The 16601-nt window shown below is 30.1% G+C and overlaps 2 protein-coding genes across 2 annotated transcripts in view; both read left to right on the top strand.

The window, feature by feature from the left end:
- LOC117182755 (zinc finger protein 506-like) overlaps positions 1–6767 on the top strand; it is a 9375-nt gene extending 2608 nt beyond the window's left edge. Inside the window, exons 3-4 of the mRNA XM_033375860.1 lie at positions 4703–4876; positions 4960–6767. Coding sequence (XP_033231751.1) covers positions 4703–4876; positions 4960–5453 — 668 coding nt within the window. The 3' untranslated portion in view covers positions 5454–6767. The remainder of the gene's footprint in view (positions 1–4702; positions 4877–4959) is intronic.
- A 1209-nt stretch (positions 6768–7976) lies between these two features.
- On the top strand, positions 7977–12436 carry LOC117182754 (zinc finger protein 595-like). Its single transcript, XM_033375858.1, has 3 exons — positions 7977–7983; positions 10836–11018; positions 11105–12436. Exons 1-3 carry the CDS (start codon positions 7977–7979, stop codon positions 11596–11598), a joined length of 684 nt encoding a protein of 227 aa, XP_033231749.1. The 3' UTR covers positions 11599–12436.
- Positions 12437–16601: the final 4165 nt, after the last annotated feature.

The following is a 16601-nucleotide window of genomic DNA, read 5'->3' as shown; positions in this document are numbered from 1 at the left end:
CCCCCCCCCCCACACACGCACACAATTCATTCGAATCCACAAAAATATATATGAGATTTTTTATTCTATTTAGAGGTCTAGCGAACCGATAAGGTTCAACATTTGTCTCCCATAACAAAAAATCAACTAAGTGCGTTAGTCTAACTTAACCGACTATGAACCGATTCGAGTCACATGAGAATAGAGTGAAAACATTAAGCTTTCAAATCAACATTGTAGATTAGATTGCTTCGAGTTGTATTGAATCAGTGCGCAAAGTAAATAATAAATAAATCGATTTTTAGGATCGGTACATTAACATAACCTCAAATTAAAAACCCTGCATAAAATAAAAAAATAAAAAAAAATAACTACAATCAATTTAAATCAACTTTAAAAGAGATAGCGATGTGTATTATAGATAAGAAATTTGTTTTAACAAAAATAATTCATTTAACAATAATTATTTGACATTTAATATTTTGTTAACTTCTTTAAGGGGGTCACCGCATGAAAACCTGAAAAAAGTCCCATTTTTTTGTTTAATCGATAGAAAAACTATTCGAGAATGTGTGTGTAAAATGTGAAATCGAAATTCGGAATATTTCTAAAGATACAGTCCGTCGAGTGTCTCGACGCACGAGCGCGTCAGTCAGGCAAAAGAACTTTGAAGCGCGTTTTCTCAAAACCACAGTTTTCAAACTGTCGTGCAGGATTACACAAAAAGTTTTCAACCGATTGACCTCAACTAAATTTTATTTTGTTGATAATAAACAAGTATTCTATATAAGCCACAGATATTCATAATTTTATCAATTTTTCAGACTTTTTATGTAACAATATTTACAAATTTTACTGCGAAATATCGTAAATTTTGATTTTAACAGAACGAAATAGTACATTTTCTATTGTCTTTGTCTTAATAGTGGTTCATATATAATAAATAAGTGTACTGAGTAAAAAAAAAATTTCATTGAATTCAGACAAAAATTACGGACGTTAACCTGCACGCCGTTCAGCGACTCCAGTCGCGAGGCATCCCAGTCCGCCGTGAATAACGCCGCCATTTTGTAACATTTTGATTTGGTTCTTTTTTTCAATGTTGTTCAGAAGTACCTAAAAATAAATTTAAAAGTTCATGGATGTATATCGTTTCTTTCTTGACAACAAAAAATCTTGAAAAAGAACCTTTTTCCGGGCGTTTCATGAGGTGATTCCCTTAAGACATCTTAATTTGTGTGCCCAGTATCAGTAAACAATTATTCATTTTATTCTTTGAAATTTTCGCTACAATTTTACTTGTTACAGTCTGTTGAAAATAGTTTGTTTATTAAACAAATTCTAAAGAAATTATTCTTATTAGAATTCATCGAGTGTAATAGAGAAAGTTTCGCAGAACAAAATGAGCCATTGTTTATTAAGACTGAATGAAATTTTTATTTATTAAACAGGTTTTTTGAATGATCTACAGCAATATAAATTTTAATATGTAATTCTAATTATAAATTAATGTAATTACTAAAATTTATATTGTTGTGTATCATACAGATACTTTCAATAAATAAAAATACAATTCAGTCGTAATAAACAAGGGATTGTTTTGTTCTGCGAAACTGTCTCTAGCATGTACGATGAATTTTAATCAGAATATTTTTTTTAGAATTTGTTCAATAAACAAATTATTGTTAACAGAATAATAAATATATTGCTGAATCTTTCAAAATGCAGTGAAATGTATTGCCTTTATGTTTTTTCTACTTTTATGTAGGGATTTTTTAATTTAAGGTTTTTTCAAAGTCTCGATCCCAAAAACGGTATTATTCGTTGTTTGCCTTATGTTTTGATTCAATAAAATTTGACACAGTCTAATCTGAAGAGCTTTTTTCAAATTTGACTCACGACTCACCGCGTGAGTCATGAGTCGCATCTTTCGACTTAATTCTCAGCTGAGACAGTATCGAAAATTTGACTCAATTTGACTCATAACCTACGTCCAGTTGTTGGTTCTGAGCCGAATCAAATTATTTTGCACGTCACTAGAAAAAATACATTTTTGTAAATTTGTCCCCGTGGCTATATATTATATTCTTGGAAAAGTGTCTAAGAATGGCCCGTTTAGACAAAGGTGCTGTGAATCTTGGGACAGAAAAGGTGCTTGGAATATAATTTGCAAATGATGAGGTTTTTATTTGCAGATTCAACTCAAGGCTTGCAGAGAATGTTGAGGCAACTGAATATCAGCATGAAAACCCTGGGCCTTAAAAATAAAGCAAATGAATAAAAAATTATGGTATTCGAAGTAAAGTGTGAAAAACAGTCTGCAACATTGCCTGAGACGATAAGAGGATAGAACAAGTTGATATGTATATCGTGTATCTTGTAATTTATTTAATGCTGACGGGAAGATCAATGGAAAGATATATAGGCGTATAAACGAGGGTAAAAAGGATAGTGGTAGGGTAGGATCCATTATTAGAAGAATAAATACAGGGTATCCAAAAAGTCTGGAAACACCTAAATAACTGTCCAGATAAAATATTATTCAGATGGGTGAAAGTCATTCTTAGAATAACTTTCAATGAAAAATTGAATGATGACCTTCAATTTGACCTTGAAGACGCTATCCAAGGTCATTTCAAGGTCAACTTTGTGTTTTTAAATGGGAACCACTATTTTTAACATCGGTAATTAAAAGAGTGGGAAATTTTACGTTTAAATATGTACTCATGTCATAGGTCATAGTTGTTTGAATGACCTTCGTCTGACCTGCAAAGTCATTCCTGACCTAAGACCTGAGTACATATTTAAACGTAAAATTTTCTAGTCTTTCGACTGCCGATTTCAAAAATAGGGGTTCCCATTTAAAAACACAAACTTGAACTTGAATTGCCCTTTAAGTTAAAATTGAAGGTCACCATTGGATTTCTTATTGAAAATTTCTCCAAACATAAAGCTAAATTGGCAATATATAATAATGTATTTAAATCTACTCTACTGTACGGTAGCAAGACTTGCTCCTACGATGAAAGGGATGACGGTGAAATTAACGTGATTGGCATAAAATTCCTGTGCAATGTGTGTGGTAAAACGCTAATGGACAAAGTGAGTAATAAAAGAATCCTCAAAGAATGTGGTGTAGAGGAGACCATGCAATAAGATACATTAATTTTTAAAGAAATAGGTGAATGTAAAACAAACTGTTGAATGATCAACCTGAAGATGAAATTTCAACAATAAATGTGATAGTTGATATTTCAATCTAAAAAGATTTTAATTTTAAATAAGAAATAGTTTTATTGCACGAAAAAGAAACAAAGTTTTAAAAACTAAAAAAGGGTAGTTTTCAACCAAAAAGTTGTATTTTCAACAAATAAAATTTATTCTTTACTAAAAAAATATGAATTTTTAACAGAATACATAAACTCTCCACAAAATAGTTAAGTTTTGTAGCAAAATGAGCATTTTCAACGAAATAAATTAATTTTCAACAAAATAGTTCAATTATTGACCAAAGCGTTTAATGTTCAACCGAAAAAGATGAATTTTCGACGAAATAAGATAAATTTTTAATCTGGAAAATTATTTTTTCTGTTAAATAAGATGCATTTTCAACTTACATGATAAGAAGATACTATATGATAAGTGACGTAAGCATCGAAAAAATTTGTTAATTATGTAAAGCAAGCGTTCTTTAATCGACTTAACCAAAATACAGAAAATGAGAACATTCTTCAAATATTATTTTTATCAAAACTTTGTAACGAAACTAAACCAAACAGTTTCTAGACATTGTGATCAATGTCAAGTTTATTTAAATAACTCTTTCTGTATACTATTTTGAACAATAAATATCAGATCCTTCCCACTGTGCGGCTTTTGTTGCTCGAAAGATGGCACCGCTACGTGCAATTTTTAGCGAAATTTATGAAAATGAGAGAAGTTACGCAGTACTATCCTGTAGTAAATATCATAAGGAATAAACTGGTATCTTAAATTTTTTATTAACTTGGGGGACGACGGGGGGCGGGCGAATGACAGAAAGTAATGGGCGATCCACGACTCATCCTTATACTTTTTTCAGGAGGAGATCGTACTGTAAAGTCGAGAGACCATTCAAAAAAAAAAGTTTTTCGACTATCAGTTACTTTGTGGACACAGGTTTTTCTAAATAAAAAAATGACTAAAGGGGGTCCACGAAGGCCTAACCGTGCATATGATCTCGGCCTGATGCAGGTGTGTGGACGAGTCGTGTGCTACCTACAGTAATTCACCGAAGTACTATTTATTTGTTAATTTTATTTTATTTTTCTTCATACCATTAAAATTTTTTACTTCTGTATTTTTAAGGTTATATAAAAACAAGCAACTACGTAAAAATTAATCACGGATCTGTAAATATATGAAATATTTGAACAGAAAGAACATAAAGAATTAAAAAATAAATTTATACTTTACATAGCTACGAGCGGAGCAGAATTTTATTAAATAAAAAATACTTTACGAAATGGATACCTTAATTATCACTGGTTTATAATATCATAATTCTTCTATCCAATTTTAAGTATGAAAATTGGACTTCTGGCCACAGACTCATGTCTTCTGGAACACTGTGCGTTAGTGTGAAAAACTGAGAAATATTGAAAAATAAACCTGAACTTATAGGATAATGATCAAATCTTTAACTATTGCAAAATTGTAATAGAAATGTTTGTTATTTTTTCAGAAATATCAGAGAGTGATTCGAAGAAAATAAGAATAAGATCAACAGCACACTTTTTTAAATACCAGAGGGAAGACCATAATCCTCTTCTGCCTAAAGATGATGAGGGCGACTTTACTTGCAAAATTGAATACAATAATGACGAAACATTGGAAATCAAGGAAGAAATTATCGAAGGTAAATCTTTTTTTTTTTAGTAAATATCGTTAAAAAATATCCAGCACAAATCTAAAAAAAGCGTTTTATTATTAAACTTTCAGATTATGAAAATTTTTCAAATAGAGGCTTAAGACCAAGCGATAATCGAAAATATCAATCAAAAGTGTTCAAAATACATCAGTCCAAAACGAAGCCGAGAACTCCAGATGCAAATGTCGAATCGGAAAATAAATTCAAATGCGAAAAGTGTGCGCGAAGATATAGACATAAAAAAGATTTGACTTATCACCAAAAATTCGAATGTGACGTCATGCGACAGTTTAATTGTAAATTCTGTGGCAAACTATTCAAACGAATAAGTCACATGAATCGGCATGTGGATGTCTTGCACCGGAAAAAAAAGTTAAAGATATCGGAAGCAAGGCATAATTGCGACAAGTGTTTTCGAAGTTACGCTGCGATGAGTTCTCTAAATCGACATAAACGTATGCAGCATGAGGGAATTTATCGACAATTTATTTGCGATATTTGTGACTATAAATCAAATGACAAAGTTCCCTTATTAAACCATATTTTATCACGCCATCTTAAGTAATTTAATTTCGTACGCGAAACTTCAAAACTTTGGATATTTTCCATACTGGTTGCAATAACTGTTTTTGCGTTAGCCTAAATTTTTTTATACCTAAAATTCCTTTTTGTAAAAATCACTGCTTAAATATTGAATAGAGCAATGATTTTTATGTGACGGAGCCATATTTATTCGTTTTATGAGCACTCTTTTTAGCTCTCAAAGTAGCCGTTTTATGATCATAATCGTACTGCGCACATGCGATTGGGCTATCGCCCGTGTACAATAAAATTAGGACCGCGTCAACTTATCTTTGTTTTATGGAATTTCGTGTGCACTTGTGAGTAATTTTTAATTAGGTCCAGTTTGATCTTTTTACATTAAAACAAAATAAATTGAAGACATGAGAATGACAACTAAATAAGGACCAAAAATTAAATTTTACTGGGTGAACAAAAAAGATTTTTTGTAATAGGTTTTTAAATATAAAATTGCTGATAAAATTGTAGAACCATGCGTTCCCCAAAAATTAAGAATGTGGAAACAACAAAAAAACATTTGTTCGGTCCAGAAGAGAAAAAACAGAACGGTCCTTTTCTAATTTACCATCTTCGGGACTTTTAAATATATGTATTATATGTATTGTTCGATATATTTCGAAAGAGGTTTCCACCGTAATTTAAGAATTTTCTCAAAAACAGGAGAATGAAAACTGGCTAATGACCAAAAATTAAATTATTTCTATACTACATGTTAGAACATTGATTAAAAATTCTAGAAATATGTGGCCATTTTTCACAACATTTAAGGGCAAACTTTTTTCTGTGTTGTACATTTATATCTCTCATATTTTATGCAAAAACAATATATTTCAACATCTAATTATTACAAATCAAACCAATTTTTTCTTAATATAATACATTATTAATTATTTCGGTATTATTATTACACCGATAGAATGCGTCGAGTTAATACATTCATAATAAAAAACGGGCTGCTCAGCTGAAATGAAACCTTCCTAATTTCTCAATAAGAACATTCTTAAATAATTATTTCCGTAAAAGATATATTTATAACTTTCTGAATAACTTTCTCGCTCGCAGGTTTTGCTTTAAAATAATTTAATTTAAATTTAAAGAAAATATATCATTTTTTTGTGTTTAATTTATAACTTTTATGTAAACAACTGTAAATTTAATTTGAAAAGTCGAAGAATCGCTGAATAATTGCAGCGAGTTGAATTTGAAAAAGACACACAAAAATTGGTTTTTCAATAAACGAGGTTTTTTGGTACCAATATAAGTAGAATCCATTTCCTCAATTACAATAAGTTGACATGTTAATCATCGAATATTTTCAAGGGTAAATGAAAATTATACCTTGTGAATTTTTTTTGCAAGTTTGTTCCTTCTACATAATCATTTTTTTATTGAAATAGAAGGACAGAAATGTATGTATTTATGTAAAAACGTTCAATAAATTCTAAATATAAAAAGAAGTGAATGGTATTGTAAAATCTTGCAAAACCATAAGGGGCCGTGCATAAATTACGTAACATCTTTGGGGTGGGGGGCCACGATTTTTCTAAGCTCTCTTATATAGAGGGGTACATGGTAAAAAACATTTCTCACGTGAGATTTTGTCAAGCTGCGAATAAATAAAAATCAGAAGTAAAACAGACTTTTATAACTTTTATATGGAAACAGCTGTTTGTGAATGCGATTTATTATGGAAATTTTTAACCATTTCTGGAGATTAGGTATTTCAGTTGCAAGGGAAGAAACCCTTTTTTTATCAATTAAAGAAAGAAAGGTTTTTTACTATAAGTATATTTGAATATTGATTTTAATTTTCGAAAAACTATTAAGTTGATTGATAGAATTAATTTTGTTTTTGTAACCAATTTATTATGTGATTCAATAGCATTTTAAAAATAACACATAGAAGTCATATATACTTATGTTGGTAAATTTTGTTACCTAGTTAATAAAAATGAAGTTTTGTCCAATAAGATTGGTATTGTTGCTTGGCTCACGACTAGAAAAAATCTGGCGTATATATACATTTATTTAATTTAATAGTAAATTCAACAAAAAATTCATTCGTAAAAAAGTATGTGAGATAGGGTTGGGAGGGCGTTTAAAATTGACGGTGTCTCACAAAGGGGAGTTTGTGGTTAAAAAATGCAGAAAAAAAAATTTATGTAAATTATGCAAGGCCCCTAAGTTTAAATGGAAATATAAGTGCATCGTGATCACTGCTGTGCGAAGAACTGGGAAATCTTGAAAACATAAACCGAGACTTGAAGGATAATGATCAATTTCTTTACTATTAAAAAATGCTCATTTATATCTTTGGTTTCTTTCAGAAAAATCAAAGAGTTAGTCTAAGAAAACAAAGAATTAGAAAAAAACCGGGGAATATCAAGCGTATCTTTTAAAACACGAGAGGGAAGACCACAATCTATTAACTAAAAATAATGAAAAGAATTTCACTTGCGAAATTGAATATAGTAATGAAAAAACTTCGCAAATCAAGGATTATATTATGGAAGGTAAAACATCACATATTTATAGTAAATATATTTTTAAAATATCCAGAAAATGAAAAAAAAATTATTGTTCAAATTTCAGATAATTGAAATTTTTCGAGTAAAAACGTAAGACCAAGCGATAATCGAAAACATGGATCAGAACTGTTGAAAATGCATCAGGCCAAAACAAAGATGAAAATTCAAGAATTAATGTGGAGTCGGAAAAGAAGTACACATGCAAAAATTGTGCTCAAAGCTATACAATGAAGCAGTTTAGTTGTAAATTATGTGACAGACTATTTGAATGTAAAAGTTACATTAAGAAACATGCAGGTCGCGTGCATCAGAAAACTAATTCAAAAACTGCGAAAGCGAGGTTTCTTTGTAATATTTGTTATCGAACTTAGACTACTATAATTGATTTAAATCGACATAAGGGTATGCAACACGGGACAGTTACACGAACATTTATTAGCTATATTTTAAATTATAAAACTAAACGCAAATACTACTTATCATAGCATATGTATTCACGTCATCTCAAGTGCACTGGCACCTGGAATTAAGAACCGTTTCGAGCATGGCTTGAACTGGCCTTAATATTATGTCCAAGGACCGTATGAACCATTACCAATTGGAATACATAATTTCACCCAAAAGACGTGCGTGAGTACCCGTGCACTGCCCCCTTTGTCGCTACGCTGATATTCGTTACGTATGACTGTGCACCGCCTCTCTTTCGGTCAGACGTTCCTCGCATCCCCAAAATGCCAAGGACATCAATTCTAGGAATATCATAATTCCGGGGTTTTTAATTCCAGGTTCTAGTGTAATATAATTTCCTACCTGAAACTTTAAGATTTAGGAAATTGCTATTAGAACAAATTATTTTTGCCATTACATAAAATGCTTTTATACCCACAATTGCATTATTCACAGAAAAAGCATAAAAGAGCATTTCATCGGATATTGATCGAGGGGCTAACTTGGATTTTGGATGTACAAATTGCAAGATGAATGGGATGGGAAAAGGTTGCATAATATTGCATGCGATTTATAAATATTCTATGGATTATAGAAAATTCAATATAGAAAAAAATATTTCTATTTCAATTGAATATTTCAATTTCGTTGATTTTAATTTTGTTTCTCTTTTAATCTACTGTAATGTTAAATTTTGGAAATTTTCTGTTTCGGTAATTATATTTTCAGTATGTTTCAATATTTTGCATTTTTGCCGGCAAAATTATGTCATCCTGACAATAAATTTCGGAAAATTATGATAAATTTAGTCAAATTGAGTTACAAATTTTGTAAATTAAAGGTAAATTTAAGAAAATTCAGTTACAAATTTCATAATTTTCAGTTACAAATTTCGAAAAGTTCTGTTACAAATTTCATTAATTTCAGATGCGTTTCCGTACAAGTATTTGAAATTTCATAAATTTTTCCGTTAAATCTGTAAGTTTATAGTTTCTCAAATTTCAAAATATTTGCTGAGGAAAATATGAAGCAAAATTAATCAAAGCAGATCAGCAAATATCAAAATATCAATTTTTTATTTGAAATCTAACAGATCTGAAAACATTTGCATGATATCACCTTTATATTACTATGAATATAATTCTGTTTTTAAATCAAAGGTGACCTTTTTGAGCAAAATTCGCTTTTTGGTTTTTTTTTAAATACAAGCCATTTTACTAGTAACATTTTTTTATTTACTCCAAGGATTTTAAAGGACTGCATAATTTACTACAAGCAGCTACAAAGAAAGGGAGATTATGTCAATTTTTTCGCAAGATAAAACTTTTTGAAGAAAATTTCATTTATTATATTTTTTCATAATTCACCTAAATATTCAAGTAGTCCTAAGTTGTTGAAAGAAAATGGTGAAAAAGATAAGTTTCTCATATTTCTCGTAGGAAAAAATATATTTTAGCCCCAAAAAATTCCGTGTCATCACCAGGATCAGATTTTTTCCCTTTTATTTACGTAAATGACATATTTTGAACCTAACATATTATATATTTTTCAGTATCACTTTCAGTTTTCCAATTAAAATGGAACTTACACCCTAATAATTAAAGAATTTAATGCATTTTTCTGCAACAATAACTTGTTTCTCTCAATTTTTTATTTTCTTTTATTAATTTTGATCAAATCCGTTATAATTACATGCCTACTATACTTATATTTATATTACTGATTTTATTAAATTTTTTAAAAATATTTAAATATGTTTCATACAGATCTGATGGGGAAACCACCTGGAATTCCGAAATAAATTCGATCATTTTATTAAAATAAATGAAAATTTTATTCTGAAAGATACAAATTTAAAAATGTGAAGGTAATTTTTGTTGCAGGTGGAGAGTACTCTGAAATCGGGGTAAAGATTACAATTTAATACTTCTGTCGTATTTACAAATTTTTACCAAATTTATTTCATGATCTTTTTGTAATTAAAAAAGAACACCGGAAATGTATGTATTTATGCGAAGGTTTTTAATAAATTGGAAATATATCAAAAAGTGGGTGCCCTAGCGAACTTCGTGAATGAAATAGTTACGCAATTGCCGGAACGTAAAGTAACCGCATGATAATCACATTTGCATTCACTTTTAATTCGTAATTTTTAAAACATGATTAAATACAAAAAATAAAAATGTGTCAAAAAAATAAAAAGAGTGTTAAGTTTTGTGTGGAATTGTCGATAAATGTGAAAAAGAATTAAAACATCTCCTATAGCGGATCCAACCTTATACTGTGAATAACTGAAATATCTTAAAAGCCTAAACCGAGACTTATATGATGATGATGATCAATTATTTTAATATTAAAAAGTACTAATTTAATTCTTTGTTCTTTTTCAGAAAAATCTAAGAGCTATTCTAAGGAAACAAAAATAAGAACAACCGGGGAATGTCAAGCGTATCTTTTAAAACACGTGAGAGATGACCACAATCTACTGTCTACAAATAATGAAAAGAATTTTAATTGCGAAATTGAATATAGTAATGACGAAACTTTGGAAATCAAGGATGAAATTCTGGAAGGTAAAGCATCACAAATTTATGGTAAATATCGTTAAAAAATAACTAAACCTAAGCCTACAAAAATCGTTTTATTGTTGAAATTTCAGATCATGGAAATTCTTCTAGTCGAGACGTAAGATTACAAGATAATGGAAAATACGAATCAGAAGAGTTAAAAGTGCATCAAGCCAAAGCGAAGCTGAAATTTCAAGAATCAAATGTGGAAGAGGAAAAGAAACACAAATGCGAAAAGTGTGCGCGAAGCTATAAACAGAAATATTGTTTAAATTATCACCAAAGATTCGAGTGTGAAGTGATGCCACAGTTTAATTGTAAATTCTGTGGCAAGTTATTTAAACATAAAGGTTACATTAATAAGCATATAGATCGCGTGCATCAGAAAAAAAACTCAAAAGAACCAAAAACGAAGTTGAATTGTGACAATTGTTCTCAAACTTATACTACTATAAGTTCTTTAAATCGACATAAACGTATACAACATGACCCAATGACACGGCATTTCATTTGCGATATTTGTAATTATAAAACTAAACGCAAAGATTACTTAGTAACCCATATTACTTCACGTCATTCCAAGTAACTTAATTTCGTACCCTAAGATTCAATTCTTTTACACCTTCAATCGCGTGTTGTAAAAATCACTGAAAAATAGTAAATAGCGCAATGATTTATGTTTCACAGATGAAGTGTGATGTCGAAAAAATCTGTCCTTAAAAAAGTCATGAGCTGCTAGCTAGGCATCGGATACGAAAATAATTCATCGGATATTGGTGTATTTTGTAAATAATTTGCGAGCTGTGAGAGAGAATTGACGAACTCGATGTGAACATTCTAAAAGTATTTGTTACGTTTTCTTCATCAGATGTTACAAAAATATTATAAATAATTGTGAAAAAATTATCAGAGAACTCACAATATTGCCCAAAAAAGCTGTGAACTGGGAACTCGCTAAAAAATCATTTAATTGTTTAATAAAAAACTGCAAGTTTAAAATTTAATGACTCCAAATGTGCAGTTTTGTGATGCGAGTGTAGTTTAATAATTAAATTTTGGATGAAATTATTCTTATGAAAGGAATATCATTTTGAATATTTATGAGTTTAATTTTTTTTATCTACCACTCGTCCCGTTGCGCAACGGGACGAGTGGTAGATAAAAGTAACCTTTCGATGGCAATAGTAACTCTAGTATACTTTTATCTACCATTTGTTCCTCTGTGCAGGTCACGCACCAATACTGATTCCTATCTTCATTTGTTCTAAAGATAAAGTATTTGTAAATAAATCTCCGTTATATGTAAATTTTCCTATATGACGGTAGTTTTTTTCAGGTAGAGAGTACTCTAAAATCGAGGCAGCAATTACACTTTGTGATTCTTATGCGGTATTGACAAATTTCTACCAAATTTGCTGTATATGATCTTTTTGTAAATAAAACAGACCGAAATCTTTTAATAAATTTTTTATGCAAAACGAAGTGGAGAACCTCATAGCCTGGTAACGCTTTATATTTAATCAGAGATTTAAATGCATAATGATTTTAACCTGAGTGTGATAAACTAGAATATCTTCAAAGAATAAATTGCGACTCATATAAGATAATGATAAATTATGTTACTTTCAACAAATTCTAATGTACATCTTTGTTTTTTCAGAGAATTTAAGGAATTATTCCAAGAAAGTAAGAATTAGATCAACCGAAGAATATCAAGAGTATCGTTCAAAACACGAGAGGGGAGACCACAATCTACGGTTTAAAAATAATAAAAAGGACTTTGCTTATGAATTTGAATATATCAGTGACGAAACTTTGGAAATTAAGGAAGAAATTATCGACGGTAAAACTTTATATATTTATTATAAATAGGGTGATCATCCTACAGCAGGGCGGTTTGTCAAGAACGACATAAAAAGTCTGAACCACGTCAAATTATAATTAAAAATAATATTTAAAGTAATAATATTTTGAAATGCAAACTGGCAATTGCAGTAAAAGCAATTCAAGTTGGGTAATTTTTTTTTAATTTCTAAATGCACAACTGATTACGAATCCAAAGTCATATTTTTAACTTCTAAATTGCCGATCGAATACAGCCGCTCAAACGTTTACTAAGTTTATAAACGTGGTTAAAAATCAATGATGCTTATAAAAATATGTATGCGGAGAATTTAGGGGTCGCTGACCCTAGCGGACCGCGTGAAAGAAACGGTCAAGCAATTTCGTAACTGCTTCGTTTACGCGTTCCCCTAGGGATTGTAAAAATTAGTACAAGGGTTTTACTTTGGACGCTGAATACGAATTTACGGTCATATTTTGTTCTGATTCAAAAAGCATTATCCAATATGGTGTACGAAAAACTTAAAAAAAAGTATAAATGTTTTTGAAAATCAGTACTTAGGTTTTATTTTTGCTCTCTGTTTACTAATCTTATGCATATTGCCAACATTCAAAATGGCCGATTAACTTGTGAACCAAATGTTTCAAATCTTATAAATGTTTATAAAAATCCGTATCCTGAGATTGTTTGTGTAGCTAATTATGAATCTTATGTCATATTTTTTTAATTTTTAAAAGAGAAAGGAATTTGTAATAAATTACGTTTTTTTCACAACGGAAAAGTGTAAGAATTTCTTTATTATCGTACTGTGTAAAGTGACACAAACAAAAAATTACTGATCGCAACGATCAAAATATAATGAAGATACCATTTCATTCTCATTTCTTTAAATCCAGTAAGAAATGTAAAAATGAAAAATATCACTGATTAAAAAAAGCTCTTTTGTATTAAATTAATTTACTTTTATTTTTTTTATATTATTAATCTTTTAATTATTGTATAAGCGTCTATAATCTTTTAGTCCGCCATATTGGATCGACAATTTTGAATTTAATAAAACCGAATGTATATTCGAAATTCTCGACCGAAAAAAATCATCGTGTACTGATTTTCACAAGCATATATTTTTCAAGTTTTACTTTCGGTAAATTTCATCGGCCATTTTGAATTTTTTATTTGAATTAAAATTCATAATCAGTTTTAAAAAACATTTTGAGATACTGATTTGTACAAACATTGATACACTTTTCGAATTTTTTGTCCAGTATATTGGGTCGGCCGTTTAGAATTTAAAAAATCATTTGAGCGGCCATATTGGATCGATCACTTTGAATTTTGGCAATCTAACTTCATATTCGTTATCAGAAATATCATAAACATTAAATCAACCCTCAAACGGTACACTCCAACCCAGCATACGTAAACGGTACACTGGTGCGAAATAGTTTGTTTGCAATCTTAATATTAATTATTTAATATATTAAACATATAATAAATAACTAGCATGTTTTACACATATTTAACATATATTTAATGTATTTGGGAATAATCCGCTGCAGCTGTGTTTACGTAAATGCCAAAAAATGAAAAAACTTTAGGTGTGAATTCGCACCGGTGAGGAGTTTGAGGTTTAAATAATATGTTTTACCTTCCAAAATTTGATATACATATAGCTGTCCAGATATAAAGTTTATTTTTTACAAAAACTCGAATGATTCCTAACTTTGTTCGCTTTTACTGCCACTGCCATTTCGAATTTCTAAATTGCGGTTTTAGTATTTGAATATAAGAAATATTGTCTGAGTGAAATCTTCTGATTTTCTTCAATATGGTTGCCAAGTGAAAAATATAGTTTTAATTTTATTTTTTAATGATTATTCTTATTGTTTCTTTATGTGATAAAGTGAATTTCGTGTTATAAAAATAGGTAAATTCAGGATTAAGTGAACAAAACGTGATAAATTTATTTTTTTGCAAAATAAGTGACCCATGTTTTAGAATTTTTAGGACTCGAGAAATATTATTATTGAACCTCAGTTGACAAAAAATTCAATCCCATTAAAATCTTGCCTAAACAAGTTTGTAACGTTCAAAATACATTATTTAAATTTCTTGTACATATTTTGTACGAAAGCGGTCGATATTCTATAAAAACTGCATAAATCCAAGCTAATATGTTAGATATTTAAATAATATTTGATAATCAGTTAGATGACATCCATTTATAATGTTTTCTTTGCTCACTCCTTATTTATGTTTACTCATACTTTTTCCTCTTCTTTCAAGCCCTATGGCCCCTTTTCTAAGGTCCAATTGTCCGACATGTAAACAAATCAGCTCTAATCGCCCTACTTTTCAATATCTTTCAAAATTATCAAGCACAAAAGTAAAAAAAACATTTTATTGTTAAACTTTCAGATGATGGAATTTTTTGGAATAGAGACCTAAAATCAAGCGATAATCGAAAATACCAACCAAAAGTGTTCCAAATGCAGCAGGTCATTAACATTCCAAAAATTCAGGAATCAAACGTCAATTCGAAAAGGAAATGCAAATGTGAAAAGTGTGCTCGAAATTATAAACAGAAACATCATTTGACTTATCATCAAAAATTCGAATGCAGGGTAACAGCACAGTTTAATTGTAAATTCTGTGGCAGACTATTTAAACGGATAAGTCACATGAAATCCCATATTTTTCACATACATCAAAAAACAAATTCAAAGACGCCACAAGCGCATTTTAATTGTGACAAATGTTCTCGAAGTTACACTGCAATGAGTTCCTTAAGTCGAAACATTAAATTGAAGGAAATTTTGCATATAAGTTGAAAAGGTTCATTTTTGCATTAGATGCAATGCCTTTATAGCTACATTTTCTAAATCTTGCCTAATACTGAATATTGTGATGTACCGACCGTTCTGTACACTACGGTCGCTATGTTGGATACTGATATCGGATGCCTAAATCCATACTCATTTTTCGGTTACCGTCTTTGCTCGGGAGTTTTATTTTTCTGCAGTTGTCCACTTCTCTGACCAAATGTTCAAGCGAATGTGAGCACTTTTAATAAAAATCCGGCTAGAGACGGTAGGAGATTGCCTTTGGAGGCTTATTATTATGAAAGTTGGGATGATTGAAAATTAGGGAAGGGTTGAGAGGCGATCCCCTATGAGAAGGGGATTTTAGACGTAGTAAAAAATACGATCTAATTTGAATAATGCAATGATTTTTATTTCACAGAATTATGCGAGTAGTTTTTGTTATTTTTAATTAAATCAAGTTTGATCTTTTCGCATCGAAACAAAATAAAATACAATAAGTTAACATGTTAATCATACCCAATGTTTTTGAGAATATATGAATGAAAAGATATACGAGGTGTGTTCAAAAAATAAGGTGACTTTATGGTTTTCTCAAAAAATATTCATTTATTCCTCAATATTTATGTTGTCCCCTTCAAAGTAATCCCCCTCAGATATAATACACTTGTGCCAACGCTTTTTCCAATCATCGAAGCACTTCTGATAATCATTTTGTGGTATAGCCTTGAGTTCTTTCAGCGATGCAGTTTTTATCTCATCAATCGTTGAAAATCGATGTCCTTCCATGGGTCTCTTTAGTTTTGGGAAAAGAAAAAAGTTACTGGGGACCAAATCCGGTGAATATGGAGGCTGAGGCATGACTGTGGTGCTGTTTTTGGTCAGAAAATCTTTCACAAGCAACGATGAATGAGCAGGTGCATT

The sequence above is a fragment of the Belonocnema kinseyi genome, chromosome 2, assembly GCF_010883055.1.
Source record: "Belonocnema kinseyi isolate 2016_QV_RU_SX_M_011 chromosome 2, B_treatae_v1, whole genome shotgun sequence".
NCBI classification, from domain to species: Eukaryota; Metazoa; Arthropoda; class Insecta; order Hymenoptera; family Cynipidae; genus Belonocnema; species Belonocnema kinseyi.
Note: the sequence above shows the minus strand (reverse complement) of the source record. Positions and strands in the feature narration are given on the sequence as shown.